This window comes from Oncorhynchus nerka, linkage group LG1 (genome assembly GCF_034236695.1).
Source record: "Oncorhynchus nerka isolate Pitt River linkage group LG1, Oner_Uvic_2.0, whole genome shotgun sequence".
NCBI lineage: Eukaryota > Metazoa > Chordata > Actinopteri > Salmoniformes > Salmonidae > Oncorhynchus > Oncorhynchus nerka.
Window position 1 is genome coordinate 2,996,938 of NC_088396.1, and position 15,700 is coordinate 3,012,637.

Consider the following 15,700-nt stretch of genomic DNA (forward strand, 5'->3'; position numbering starts at 1 on the left):
CTTATATGTTGTCTGCCTGTCAACAGCAGTCTCATTGACGCACAAACATAATCTCTTCGGGTTAACTTCTCTCATCCATTAGCTGTTTAGCATAAAAATGCCCTAGAGGCTGTGTGCCCTCCTCTCCAGTTTCTGCATGCTAACCATAACCCCACCCCTCACCTACGCTCTCCCAATGGACACCTGCTCCATTGCATGCATCAAGTGACTCTAAACTCCTCCCACCCCGACTGTCCCTCCCCATCCATGTACTTGGCTCCTCCCACCCCTGGTATGTTAACATTGGTTTTACTGTATGCTCAAGTTGTTCTTATGATAGTTCTTGCATGAACATAATGAAAGTGTGTATTGATTGGGTTATAGATGCTTACTCAAAGTTATACAGATAATGGTGACAAGTTCTGTGAAATTTTTAATACTATAAGCAGATCAGCTCAATACTTTTTTTTTTCAGAGATCCGCTTGAGGAAGCTGGTTGACGAGCGGGAGAACTTGATAGGACAGGTGAGTAAGGACATCCATCTATCCATAGTCTGTCACCCATTACGCTAGCTGAACTCTTCAACTGAATTGGCCATAGAGGAAACAGGCAAATAAAATAAAATTATATTTGTCACATATGCTGAATACAACAGGTGTAGTAGACCTTACCGTGAAATGCTTACTTTACAAGCCCATGGCCAACAATGCAGTTAAGAAAATAGAGTAAATAAAATATTTACTAAATAAACAAGTTACATTTGTTTTGTTTAAAGTAACACAATAAAATAACAATGAGGCTATATACAGGGTGTACCAGTACTGAGTCAGTGTGCAGGAGTACAGATTAGTCAAGGTAATTTGTATGTGTAGGTAGGGGTAAAGTGACTTTGCATAGATAATAAACAGTGAGTAGCTGCAGTGTAAAAACAGTGGGGGGGTAAATGCAAATAGTCCAGGTGGCCATTTTGATTAATTGTTCAGCAGTCTAATGGCTTGGGGGTAGAAGCTGTTAAGGAGCCTTTTGGACCAAGACTTAGCGCTCCGGTACCGCTTGTCGTGCAGTAGCAGAGAAAACAGTCTATGAATTGGGTGACTGGAGTCTTCTAAAATAGCCTCAAACTCTACTCAACAAATTTGATGCAGTCTATCACAGTGCCATCCGTTTTGTCACCAAAGCCCTATATATTACCCACCACTGCGACCTGTATGCTCTCGTTGGCTGGCCATCGCTTCATACTCGTCGCCAAACCCACTGGCTCCAGGTCATCTACAAGTCTCTGCTAGGTAAAGCCCCGCCTTATCTCAGCTCACTGGTCACCATAGCAGCACCCACCCGTAGCACATGCTCCAGCAGGTGTATCTCACTGGTCACCCCCAAAGCCAACACGTCCTTTGGCCCCCTTTCCTTCCAGTTCTCTGCTGCCAATGACTGGAACGAACTGCAAAAATCTCTGAAGCTGGAGACTCATATCTCCCTCACTAGCTTTAAGCACCAGCTGTCAGAGCAGCTCACAGATCACTGCACCTGTACATAGCCCATATGTAAACAGCCTATCCAACTACTTTACCCCAATACTGTATTTATTTATCTTGCTCCTTTGCACCCCAGTATCTCTACTTGCACATTCATCTTCTGAAAATCTACCATTCCAGTGTTTAATTGATATATTGTAATTACTTTGCCACCGTGGCCTATTTATTGCCTTACCTCCCTTACCTCATTTGCACTCACTGTATACAGACTTTTCTTTTTCTACTGTATTATTGACTGTATGTTTTGTTTATTCTGTTGTATGTGTTGAACTGCTGTGCTTTATCTTGGCCAGGTCGCAGTTGTAAATAAGAACTTGTTCTCAACTAGCCTACCTGGTTAAATAAAGGTTAAATAAAATAAAAATGATAAATCTTTTCAGTCTCCTGAGGGGAAAAAGGCGTTGTTGTGCCCTCTTCGTGACTTTCTTCGTGTGTTTAGACCATGATAGTTAGTTGGTGATGTGGACACCAAGGAACTTGAAACTCTCGACCCACTCGATGTGACCGGGAGCGTGTTTGGCCCTCCTTTTCCTGTAGTCCACGATCATCTCCTTTGTCTTGCTCACTTTGAAGGAGAGGTTTTTGTCCTGGCACCACACTGCCAGGTCTCTGACCACCTCCCTATAGGCTGTGTCATCGTTGTCGGTGATCAGGCCTAACACTGCTGTGTCGTCAGCAACCTTGATGGTGTTGGAGTCATGCTTGGCCACGCAGTCGTGGGTGAACAGGGCGTACGGGAGGGGACTAAGCACGCACCCCTGAGGGGCCCCTGTTTTGAGGATCAGCGTGGCAGATGTGTTTTTGCCTACCCTTACCACCTGGGGGCGGCCTGGCTCTGTTATGGTATGGGGTGCATTTTCCTGCATGGTTTACAGTTGAAGTCGGAAGTTTACATACACCTTAGCCAAATGCATTTAAACTCAGTTTTTCACAATTCCTGACATTTAATCCTCGTAAAAAAATCCCTGTCTTAGGTCAGTTAGGATCACCACTTTATTTTAAGAATGTGAAATGTCAGAATAATAGTACAGATAATGATTTATTTCAGCTTTTATTTATTTCATCACATTCTCAGTGTCAGAAGTTTACATACATACATACACTCAATTAGTATTTGGTGGTATTGTCTTTAAATTGTTTAACTTGGGTCAAACGTTTCAGGTAGCCTTCCACAAGCTTCCCACAACAATCCTACCGCCATCAACAAAACACCAAATGTGTATTTCTCGTGGCAGATTAGTGTCGCAACCCTCCAATAGAGTTCCAGACACTTGTAGAATCTATGCCAAGGTGCAATGAAGCTGTTCTGACGGCTCGTGGTGGCCCAACGCCCTATTAAGACAATTAATGTTGGTGTTTCCTTTATTTTGGCAGTTACCTGTATGTTTGTTGTTGTTTTTATACAGCTACAATTTGAATAGGTTTTAACTGTCCTGAATGTGGTCCTCCCTATAGGTGAAGAAACTGAAGGCCCAAGTAGAGCAGAAGAAACCGAGGAACGAGATTGAGGAGGATTCCAGCCCGGAGGGCGAGGTTCTGGAGAACGGCACAGACCCACACATACAAGACCTGCAGAGTAAGATTCACAGACACTGTAACGTGAAATTAATAACTCAAGACAAAAATGTATGTTAGTCCTAACTATGTTATTTTAATAGGATTCATATTCAGTATCTACTGCATTGGCACATCAGACTTTGTTTTCTTTTTTCCCACATTTGCAGGAGATGCCAGTAGGCAACTTAGTGACCTAAAGTTCAAACTTGTCAAATCGGAGCAGGAAGTGACAGCTTTGGAACAGAATGTAAGTGTACTGTCATTAACCTAGTTGATTGGAAAGAGATAATTATCACAGGTCCAAGTACTGCTAATTTGACTCGTTATAGGCTGAGATTCTCATGTACTCTATCCAATCACCAATCTGCAGGTTACTAGGCTAGAGGGTCAGGTGACCCGCTACAAGGGTGCGTCGGAGAACTCAGAGAAAGTGGAGGACGAGTTGAAGGCCGAGAAACGCAAGCTGCAGAGAGAAGTATGGCCCCCAGCTGTCAGTTATGTGGCTTAAATCAAGCTCCTAAGCAGAGACCAGATGACAGGGGTCTGCACTGTTCAGAACATTGCTTCTGAAATGGATAGAATTACATGGTCATGTGGAGTAGAATGGAATAGCTTCTCCCTCCTTTACCCGAAGTGTGCACTAATAAACTTCCCTGCATGGATTTAAAAGGAATGGCCTAATCCTTTCAAATCTTAGGGGGAGTGAACAAGTGCACAATTGGGTTATAATGTACACCATTTTTGTTTTTGATTCATTGTTGATTTTGAATGAATCTCTGAATAAAATCTAATGATTGTTCTTTCTGTTCCTTGATGGCAGTTGCGGTCAGCGCTGGACAAGATAGATGAACTTGAGTCGAACAACAGCCACCTCTCTAAACGGTTGGACAAGATGAAGGCCAATCGCTCCACGGCAACGACTCCCTAATGATGACCTGGCAGCATAACTCCGTACCTATCCTGTCCGTCCACCAATGGCTGCCCACGTTGGGAGTGTCCTGCCTTGCATTGGGCTTGCCTCTCCATCTGCTTTGCAACCTTATGAAAAAAAAAACTTGAAGTAACTTCAGTTCTCCTAATCGCTAGCGCACAGAACACAAAACACGCGCAATGTGCCATATTCTTAATGTCTTTGTGTTTCTTTGTTTTTCCAATGATGAGAATTCTTCATAGGTGTATATATGACACCCAGAAAGCCCTTACCAAGCACTAATTGTCGGGGAAGAGTAAGTCTGTATGTCTTATTTTCTGGGGGAAGGCGCTGCTCTGCACCAGAGAATTTGGGGAAATACAGTGCGACTAGGGGCGACTTGGGACTCCGACTTGGGCTACATAATTTTGCTATCCCATCCCCTGTGTACAGAATAACACTGAATGTCCCTCTGTCCGGAACTATCCGCCTCCTCACTCAAACCCCTATGTTCACCTTTACTAAACAGAGAGGGCATGGCCCAAAGTCTCAGTGGACTGAACTGAACTGGGTTAACATGGTGTGCTGTGGATGTGATAGCATTTTTTTTTTGTGTGTATTTAAAAAAAAAAATCCCCTCTTATACCCTGCATTTCTCGTATCTGTGTCCTAAAAGCCAAATTATGAGCACATTTTACCATGGTTGGGTGTGTATGTTTGTCTCTTTTTGTGTTTACCTGTTGTCTCTTAAAGGGCAACTCCACTACTTTTCAACCTCGTTTTCATGATCTCCAGCACATTACCAGTGTCAACGGCGCAGTTGTACAAAAAACATATACAGTTGAAGTCAGAAGTTTACAGACACCTTAGCCAAATACATTTAAACTCCGTTTTTCACAATTCCTGTTTTAGGTCTGTTTTACCATTTTATTTTAAGAATGTGAAAAGTCCGAATAATAGTAGAGATTTCAGCTTTCATCACATTCCCAGTGGGTCGGAAGTTTACATACACTCAATTAGTATTTGGTAGCATTGCCTTTAAATTGTGTAACTTGGGTCAAACGTTTTGGGTAACCTTCCACAAGCTTCCCACAATAAGTTGGGTGAATTTGCTCGCACACGCTTTTTCAGTTCTACCCACACATTTTCTATGGGATTGAGGTCAGGGCTTTGTGATGGCCACTCCAATACCTTGACTTTGTTGTCCTTAAGCCATTTTGCCACAACTTTGGAAGTATGCTTGGGGTCATTGTCCATTTGGAAGACCCATTTGCGACCAAGCTTTAACTTTCTGACTGATGTCTTGAGATGTTGCTTCAGTATACACATAATTATACACACACAGTATCCACATAATTTTCCTTCGTCATGATGCCATCTATTTTGTGAAATGCACCAGTCCCTCCTGCAGCAAAGCCCCCCCCACAACATGATGCTGCCAACCCCGTGCTTCACGGTTGGGATGGTGTTTTTCAGCTTGCAAGCCTCCCCCTTTTTCCTCCAAACATAACGATAGTCATTATGGCCAACAGTTCTATTTTTGTTTCATCAGACCAGAGGACATTTCTCCAAAAAGTACAATCTTTGTCTCCATGTGCAGTTGCAAACGTAGTCTGGCTTTTTTTATGGCGGTTTTGGAGCAGTGCCTTCTTCCTTGCTGAGCGGCCTTTCAGGTTATGTCGATATAGGACTCGTTTTACTGTGGATATAGATACTTTTGTACCGGTTTCCTCCAGCATCTTCACAAAGTCCTTTGCTGCTGTTCTGGGATTGATTTGCACTTTTCGCACCAAAGTACATTCATCTCTAGGAGACAGAACGTGTCTCCTTCCTGAGCGGTATGACAGCTGTGTGGTCCCATGGTGTTTATACTTGCGTACTATTGTTTGTACAGATGAACGTGGTACCTTCAGGTGTTTGGACATTTCTTCCAAGGATGAACCAGACTTGGGGGGGCTACAATTTTTTTCTGAGGTCTTGGCTGATTTCTTTTGATTTTCCCATGATGTCAAGCAGAGGCACTGAGTTTCAAGGTAGGCCTTGGTACACCTCCAATTGACTTAAATGATGTCAGTTAGCCTATCAGAAGCTTCTAAAGCCATGACATAATTTTCTGGAATTTTCCACGCTGTTTAAAGGCACAGTCAACGTACTGTATGTAAACTTCTGACCTACTGGAATTGCGATACAGTGAAATAATCTGTCTGTAAACAATTGTTGTAAAAATTACTTGTGTCATGCACAAAGTAGATGTCCTAACCTACTTGCCAAAACTATAGTTTGTTAACAAGAAATTTGTGGAGTGGTTGAAAAACTATTTTTAATGACTCCAACCTAAGTGTATGTAAACTTCTGACTTCAACTGTATATAAAAGTTAAAATTTCTACCCAGAAAACACCCAACCTTCAGTTAGAAACTCATTGGAGGTTTTGAAAATCCATTTTTTTTTTTTTTTTTGCTTTTAATATACCCTGTAATGTCACACGGAAATGTTATTTTAGGACCACAGGTCATAGAAAAGCGTTGTTTTCCCATATGGAGATAATGAGGTTGAAAAGTGGTAGTTGCCCTTTTAAGTCCAAAAGCTTGTGTTGTCAAGAGGACACAGGAGGTTGTGTATGCATCCCACCTTCCCAAGCTACACCTTCTTTCTTACCACAATTGATATAATCATTGTCACACAAACAGAATGTACAGTATTTAACTTCACCTGTGATTTCACCCGCTTTCTACTTCAGATTTATTCATTTTGTGATTCGTTTTTTTGGGGGGACAAAATAATAGAATTGAAAGACTGATGTGTCTTTGAATGTACCCAGATCATGTTTATTAGGCGCCAAATTGAAGAAAAGCTCAAACAAGGAGGGACTACCTAGAATTGTCCAATAAGATACGCTTATTTTAGTTCTGTTGCCATTGGTTTGAAATGTTTTGCTACAGTGTGCAGGTGCCCTAATGAATATGACCCAGGTGTTTGGTTCATTCTTTTGGGCAGGCTGTTTAGGACCTGTCTATTACAGCCACCGCTATGAGTGAGCCTCAAAGCAGTCAATGACAGCCTGCGTACCCCCTCCCCCTCCAATCAGGTAGAGCCTCACTGACGTTTGTCTCAAGCAATAATGTAAAAAGGCCACCTCACATACTCTTGCTTGTTGAGACATGCTGCTGCTGATGATGCTTATGGTGATGAAGAAGACTACACAAATAAGGGCGAATGTTAATAGGATAACCCTCAAACACACTCTGGGGAGACGCTGCTTCACTGTTTACAAAGCTTTAAAATGTTTAAGAAGACTCAAGGAATTGTAATCGCTGTGCAATAAAATGTCCAACCATGCTGTACCGGCAGTTGACTGTTTAAATCAAATCATTGCAGGAAATTAGCTGTAAAACTGCAACATTTTCTCTACACCCTTGTTCTTACCATAGGGGTCATTCTTGTTGTAACCTTCTGCAGGCAGGTGACACCAGAAGATGTTGACACCCATGCCAAACTGTAACGCCATGGTGTTATGAAATCACAGGTCTGAGGGAGAAACAGGGACAATATTGAACTGATGTAACTCATGTACAATAACTGTACACTTCTGTTTACAGTGTATATTCTGTTAATTACAGTAAATTCCATACTATTTAGTGTTGTGGACAAATTTAATTCAGTTTGTGTGTGTGTAATCAGAATGTAGGGCTCTATTCAATCCGCGTAGCAGAAGTTCAGCTTTACAGAGTGATTGTAATTTAAAGGCAATGTTCCCACTTTAGTGTAGACCGCATTCACGGTAAACACTGCATATGTCAGCTCAATCGGAAAGGACCTTTACATTTCTAGTGCAGAGTCTGTAACTCTTCAGATTTACAGATTTGAATAGAGCCCTTAATTTCATCATCCAGCCTGCCCATACCAGCGATTGGAAAAACCAGGTTCTAGTACACGAGTACCACCAAGCCTTCACAAACTCTGGGAACCACCCCAGGTCTGAACAGTCTATGGCCAGACCCTCAGATTTGTCACCTGATACTAAGTTAGATGTGAAAGTAAATAGATGGGTATGTACATGTAGAACATTTGCTTTCGTTACTGTGGAAGTATTATACCATTTTCCTGACGCAAGGAGATACAATCTCCCTCCAGGGGTCTTACCCGTCAGGTTGAGGTGCAATGTATCCTGGGGGCTGTAGAGCATCACATTCTTCCTCCCCGTCACCTGGGCCAGCAGGTTGTACATCCCCTGACCGCGAGGATAGATGGAAGGACACCACAGAACAGAGAGATTGAGTAACTTTGAAGTATCCTATAAGGGATCATCCTATAAAAGTGGAACTGACAGTGTTTTAACTACTTTGCATAAATGAAAGACAATAATATCAGTCAAAAATATTGAATCCCCATTTTATGCTTCAAAACCAACTATTTGACTCAAAATTCCATGATGTAGAGTTGGGCATTGTTGGCAGAATAGATGGATGCAGTTCATATAATTCACCAATACATTTTTTGCTAGTCAAAATATATTGCTATCAGATTGTAAATCACAGCTGGCCTGGTACTTGTTTACTGCCACAACCGTTCGGGATGCATTTTCAGTTTCAATGACTCAATATTTTGAACAAAAATGGATGACTCTAAAGCTGGGAATGTCAATACAATCAAACTAGAAAGGGAAAATGCTATATACAGTATCCTATGTACATAAGTGGACATTAAAGGGACATATTTTTTCAAATAAAACAATTGCTAGTTTGGGTCGCAGTTACATGTTTTTTTTTTTTTGTTGTATATATAAATAGGCTATGTCTGGCCTGCGAATTCAATGTGTTTTTTCAATATGGTCCGTGCGCTGATTGAGATTGACACCCCTGGGCTTGCGTATTTATGTAGCTAGCTATTTATTTAGCAAGCTAAAACCATGGAGCCTAACATTAGCTAGCTAGCTGCTGGGAGGATGTCATGTCATTGGAGGAGTGTGTGAATGACCAGCTTTTCCCCATCTTTTTTTCAGTGGCTACAGCTAGAGATGCTGGTGTCATTTGGTTAGCTAGCAAGAAATGGGAATCGCTTGCTAGCTGGCTAGCTATGTTGAACTTGAATGACTTAAGTAAGCATATCTCTTATCTTGACAAAGGATACAATGCTCACTAACAGGGATGTAAACACATTTCTGCACAAATGTAAGAGAAATAAGCTTTTGTGCGTATGGAACATTTCTAGGATATTTTATTTCAGCTCATGATACATGCGAACAAAACTTGACATGTTGCGTTTATATTTTTGTTCAGTATAGGTTGTCCAATCGTCAATACAGCTGCTATCAAATGTTCCAATATATCCCGAAATGTTTATTCAGGTAAAGGTTTTCACATTCATTAGCTAACTTTCATGCAAAGTCATTCTGTGCTTTTTCACTTGACACACGCATCCCTCTCCCTATAATAGACAGTGCATTCTGACGTTGCATGCATCGGGTGGCACATCGGTAAAATGCAGGTTCAATCCTGTCGCCAATTTATTGTGTTTGTACCCTTATAAACACATCTACATGAAACAAATAAGACTCTCAGTAGTTTTGTTATTTGGCCATGTAATCCTTGCTTCAATGACACACACAATAGATAAATAATTCTGAAAATCACTCCACTCTGTAGCTATGGCTACTACTGCAAACCATGCTTGATCAGCTGAGCAAATTTGCTCCGCCCAGCAGCCTAGCACAAGCTTTTCTGAATGGCCATATGATGGCTAGTTTGCCAGCTTGTTGATGAAGGTGTATGGCACCAAAGATATGAGACTGTTCCCAGAAATCTAAATGTATCTGAGTCTGTGCCTTGCTACTTTGGGGTTAGGGCTTTGTGATGGCCACTCCAATACCTTGACTTTGTTGTATTTTCTCCACAACTTTGTAAGTATGCTTGAGGTCATTGTCCATTTGGAAGAACCATTTGCGACCAAGCTTTAACTGATGTCTTGATGTTTCTTCAGTATATCCACATACTTTTCCTTTGTCATGATGCCATCTATTTTGTGAAGTGCACCAGTCCCTCCTGCAGCAAAGCACCCTCACAACATGATGCTGCCACCCCCGTGCTTCACGGTTGGGATGGTGTTCTTTGGCTTGCATGCCTCCCACTTTTTCCCACTTTTTCCTCCAAACATAACGATGGTCATTATGGTCATTATGGCCAAACAGTTCTGTTTTTGTTTCATCAGACCAGAAGACATTTCTTCCAAAAATACGATCTTTGTCCCCATGTGCACTTGCAAACCGTAGTCTGGCCTTTTTATGGCGGCTTTGGAGCAGTGGCTTCTTCTTTGCTGAGGGGCCTTTCAGGTTATGTCGATATAGGACTCGTTTTACTGTGGATATAGATACTTTTGTATCTGTTTCCTCCAGCATATTAGGCGGTTGTGATCGAACAGTGGGCTGTAGTGACGCCTCTAGCACTGCGATGCAGTGCCTTAGACCGCTGGGTCACTCAAGAGGATCCGCATAAAAATATAAAAGCAACATGAAACAATTATGACGATTTTACTGAGTTCATATAAGGAAATCAGTACATTTAAATAAATTCATTAGGCCCTAATCTATGGATTTCACATGACTGGGCAGGGGCGCAACCATGGGTCGGCCTGGGAGGACATAGGCCCACCCACTTGGGAGCCTGGCCCATCCATTGAGGAGCCAGGCCCAGCCAATCAGAATGAGGTTTTACCCACCAAATAGTTTTATTACAGACAGACATACTCCTCCGTTTAATCAGCTGTCCAGGTGGCTGGTCTCAGATGATCCCGCAGGTGAAGAAGCCGGATGTGGAGGACTCGGGCTGGCATGGTTACACGTGGTCTGCGGTTGTGAGGACGGTTGGACATACTGCCAAATTCACATTCAAATTAGCATTCAATTACCTGGCAACAGCTCTGGTGAACATTCCTGAAGTCAGCATTCAAATTGCACGCTCCCTCAAAACTTGAGGCATCTGTGGCATTGTGTTGTGTGACAAAACTGCACACTTTAGAGTGGCCTTTTATTGTCCCCAGCACAAGTTGCAGCTGTATAATGATAGTGCTGTTTAATCACATTCTTTATATGCCACACCTGTCAGGTGGATGGATTATCTTGGCAAAGGAGAAATTTGCACTAACTGCAATGTAAACCTATTTGTGCACAACAATTTTGAGAAATAAGCTTTTCTGTGTGTATGGAACATTTCTGGGATCTTTCTATTTCTGAAACATGGGACCAACAGTTTACACGTTGCATTTATATTTTTGTTCAGTATAGTATATAGTATTGTGCATGTATACTACCAGTGACAAGCACATAGTAATACAGGGTTGTCATGCAGTCTGAAAGTAGTTCCGGTCTTGATGGGGAGGCAGGGGTCTTCAACCTTTTCTTGCCCAGGGACCCCCGCCCATCAAACCGGTGCCGCGCCTGGAAATCGTGGGTGCTTTTTCAAAGCTTATGTCAAATACTGCAGTAAGTGTAAGTCAATCAATCACATGTATTTATTTATAAAACTTATTTTTGATGTAATCAAATGTGTTTATAAAGCCCTTTTACATGAATAGATGTCACAAAGTGCTTATACAGAAACCAAGCCTAAAACCCCAGAGGCAAGCTAGGGTTATAGAGGGTGAAAAAGGTCAGCACCTCAGGAGTAAATGTCAGATGTCTTTTCATAGCCGAGTGTTCCGACGTCAAGACAGCAGGTGCGGGGGAGAGAGAGAGAGTCGAAACAAGGTAGCATGACTGGTGAACTGGTCAGGGCAGAAAAGTAGAAGCTGGATCAGCAGCACAACCGTGTGGACTGGGGACGTGGACAGACAGGACTCGTCAGGGCAGGTAGTCCCGAAGCATGGTCCTAGGGCTCAGGTCCTCCTGGAGGGGAGCGAGATGGGAGAATTAGAGGGAGCATACCTAAGATCACACAGGACACCAGATAAGACAGGAGAATTACACCAGCTATGACAGACTGCTCCAATGAGTCTAATTTGCTCAACAGTAGTTGAACCAGGGTCTGTAGTGACACCTCTAGCACTGAGATGCAGTGCCTTAGACCGCTGTGCCACTCGGGAGCCCAAAGGTGGGAAGGCAGGCTAGGGTTAAAGAGGGTTATAGAGGGTGAAAAAGGTCGGCCCCTCAGGAGTAAATGTCAGTTGTTTTTTCATAGCTGAGCGTTCTGACGTCGAGACAGCAGGTGCGGGGGAGAAATGAAGTTGACAAGTTTGTATTTAAAGTCAAGCTTCACTAGTCATCTATACTTACCGTCAGTCATAAGAATCTACAAGTACATTGTTAAGTAAAGTATGAATTAAATGGCATTAGCTCATACTTTTGAATGTTATGTGTCAGAGCTTTTATAAAGTAGGAACCAAGTAATGCGTACCCTTGTTCGCTGTCGGATGATAGAGAGTGAATAGCAGAGATTCAGGTTGAGGTCCAAACACTTAAAAGACACACCCTGGTCCACTTACCCTCGCTTTCCTCACCATGTTAAATAAGCATGCCCCATTCAAAAAATGTAGAACTAAGAACAGATATAGCCCTTGGTTCACTCCAGACTTGACTGCCATTGATCAGCACAAAAACATCATGTGGCGTACTGCATTAGCATCGAAAAAGCCCCCGCAATATGCAACTTTTCAGGGAAGTTAGGAACCATTATACACAGTCAGTTAGGAAAGCAAAGGCTAGCTTTTTCAAACAGAAATTTGCATCGTGTAGCACAAATTGCAAAACGTTTTGGGACACTGTAAAGTCCATGGAGAAAAAGAGCACCTCCTCCCAGCTACCCACTGCACTGAGGCTAGAAAACACTGTCACCACCGATAATTGAGAATTTCAATAAGCACTTTTCTACGGCTGGCCATGCTTTTCACCTGGCTACCCCTACCCCACAGCTCTGCACCCACCGCAGCAACTTGCCCAAGCCCCCCCTGCTTCTCCTTCACACAAATCCAGATAGCTGATGTTCTGAAAGAGCTGCAAAATCTGAACCCCTTCAAATCAATTGGGCTAGACAATCTGGACCCTCTAAAATTATCCGCAGCAATTGTTGCAACCCGTATTACTAGCCTTCTCAACCTCTTTCAAATCGTCTGAGATTCCTAAAGATTGGAAAGCTGCCGCGGTCATCCCCCTCATCCCCCTCTGCAAAGGGGGAGATACTTTAGACCCAAACTGTTACAGACCCATATCTATCCTGCCCTGCCTTTCTAAAGTCTTCAAAAGCCAAGTAAACAGAACACCAACCATTTTGAATCCCACCTTTCATTCTCCCCTATGCAATCTGGTTTCCGATCTGGTCATGGGTTGTACCTCAGCCACGCTCAAGGTCCTAAACGATATCATAAGCGCTATCAATAAAATATAGTACTGTGCAGCCATCTTCATCGACCTGACCAAGGCTTTCGACTCTGTCAATCACAGCATTCTTATCGGCAGACTCAATAGCCTTGGTTTCTCTAATGAATGCCTCGCCTGGTTCACCAACTACTTCTCAGTTCAGTGTATCAAATCGGAGGGCCTGTTGTCCGGACCTCTATGGGGGTTCCACAGGGTTCAATTCTCAGGCTGACTCTTTTCTCTGTATATATCAATGATGTCGCTCTTGCTGCTGGTGATTCTCTGATCCACCTCTACGCAGACGACACGCTTCTGTATACTTCTGGCCCTTCTTTGGACACTGTGTTAATTAACCTCAGAACGAGCTTCAATGCCATACAACACTCCTTCCGTGGCCTCCAACTGCACTTAAATGCTAGTAAAACTAAATGCATGCTCTTCAACCGATTGCTGCCCGCACCTGCCCGCCCGACTAGCATCACTACTCTGGACGGTTCTGACTTTGAATATGTGGACAACTACAAATACCTAGGTGTCTGGTTAGACTGTAAACTCTCCTTCCAGACTCACATTAAGCATCTCCAATCCTAAATTAAATCTAGAATCGGCTTCCTATTTCGCAACAGTCTCCTTCACTCATGCTGCTAAATATACACTCATAAAACTGACTATCCTACTGATCCTTGACTTCGGTGATGTCATTTACAAAATAGCCTCCAACACTCTACTCAGCAAATTGGATGTAGTCTATCACAGTGCCATCCGTTTTGTCACCAAAGCCCCATATACTACCCACCATTGTGACCTGTATGCTCTCATGGATGGCCCTCGCTTCATATTCGTCGCCAAACCCACTGGCTTCAGGTCATCTATAAAGCCCCGCCTTATCTCAGCTCACTGGTCACCATAGCAACACCTACCCGTAGCGCGCGCTCCAGCAGGTATATTTCACTGGTCACCCCCAAAGCCAACAACTCCTTTGGCCACCTTTCCTTCCAGTTCTCTGTTGCCAATGACTGGAACAAATTGCAAAAATCACTGAAGCTGGAGAACTAGTGGGGCAAAAAAGTATTTAGTCAGCCACCAATTGTGCAAGTTCTCCCACTTAAAAAGATGAGAGAGGCCTGTAATTTTCATCATAGGTACACTTCAACTATGACAGACAAAATTAGGAAAAAAATCCAGAAAATCACATTTGTAGGATTTTTTATTAATTTATTTGCAAATTATGGTGCGACTAAATACTTTTTTGCCCCACTGTCCCTCACTAGCTTTAAGCATCAGCTGTCAGAGCAGTTTACCGATCACTGCACCTGTACACTGCCCATCTGTAAATAGCCCCCCCAACTACCTAATCCCCATGTTATTTTTGCTCTTTTGCACCCCAGTATCCCCCGATTCGCACATCATCTGCATATCTATCACTCCAGTGTTAATGCTACATTGTAATTATTTCGCCACTATGGCCTATTTTATAGCCTTACCTCCTTAATCTTACTACATTTGTGCACACTGTATATATTTTTTTATATTGTGTTAATGACTCTACTTTTGTTTAACCCATGTGTAAGTCTGCGTTATTGTTTTTGTGAACTGCTTTACTTTATCTTGGCCAGGGGCCTGTTGCACAAAACTAGGATAAGGGATTAAGCCAGGATATCTTGGTGATCCTGGCTCAATTGATCCGTAATCCGGTTGCACTAAAGATGGATAGGGGGCAGGAGGATATGTTATGGTATAAATTACCATGGAGATTTATTCTGTGGAGCTAGCCTGCTCCAGACCAGGCTAAATTCCAGGATCTATTTAATCTCATCCCTAATGTCAGTCAGCAGTCACCACAAATGGAAACCAATAGTTATTTCACTGCTCACTATACATTGTTATCACATATAACTAGACCCACTGTTATTATTTAAACGTTTGTGATCATTAATTTCAATGATTTTGGATAAAAAATGATTTTTAGATGATGTTGCTATCATTAGATAATTTACAGTTTCCCATAGACTATAAGGCTATATATAAAATGATAGAATATTAGGGCCACAGAGGGGAAAAAAACACAAGTCATAATATTGTAACCAGTTGTTTTAAAGGAGGACAGTTGTTAAAATGACAGATGTGGGGCATTTCGTGAAATTGTACTTCAGTATGGTTTCATAAACAAAGACATGCTGATGTGCCAGAATAGTAAGTATCACATTGTCATAAGTATCAAAACAATATGTAGCTTTTCTGCACAAAGAACCAGCCTCATAAATGTATGACTTTATCCTTTTTCTTCAGTGTGGCCCTAGTACTCTGTCATATAAACAAATACACATTCCATATGAATATAAAAACACAATGTGTAACATTATGTTCCTTTAT

The 15,700-nt window shown here is 42.3% G+C and overlaps 1 protein-coding gene across 2 annotated transcripts in view; it reads left to right on the top strand.

Annotated features, from left to right (window-relative positions):
* LOC115129292 (leucine-rich repeat flightless-interacting protein 2-like) overlaps positions 1 to 7,323 on the top strand; it is an 87,355-nt gene extending 80,032 nt beyond the window's left edge. For both annotated transcript variants that reach the window (XM_029660817.2, XM_065025144.1), the window contains 5 exons: positions 455 to 504; positions 2,971 to 3,091; positions 3,240 to 3,319; positions 3,443 to 3,547; positions 3,893 to 7,323. In XM_029660817.2, the coding sequence (XP_029516677.1) occupies positions 455 to 504; positions 2,971 to 3,091; positions 3,240 to 3,319; positions 3,443 to 3,547; positions 3,893 to 4,000 (464 nt within the window). In that variant the 3' untranslated portion in view covers positions 4,001 to 7,323. The remainder of the gene's footprint in view (positions 1 to 454; positions 505 to 2,970; positions 3,092 to 3,239; positions 3,320 to 3,442; positions 3,548 to 3,892) is intronic.
* The last annotated feature ends 8,377 nt before the right edge of the window (positions 7,324 to 15,700 follow it).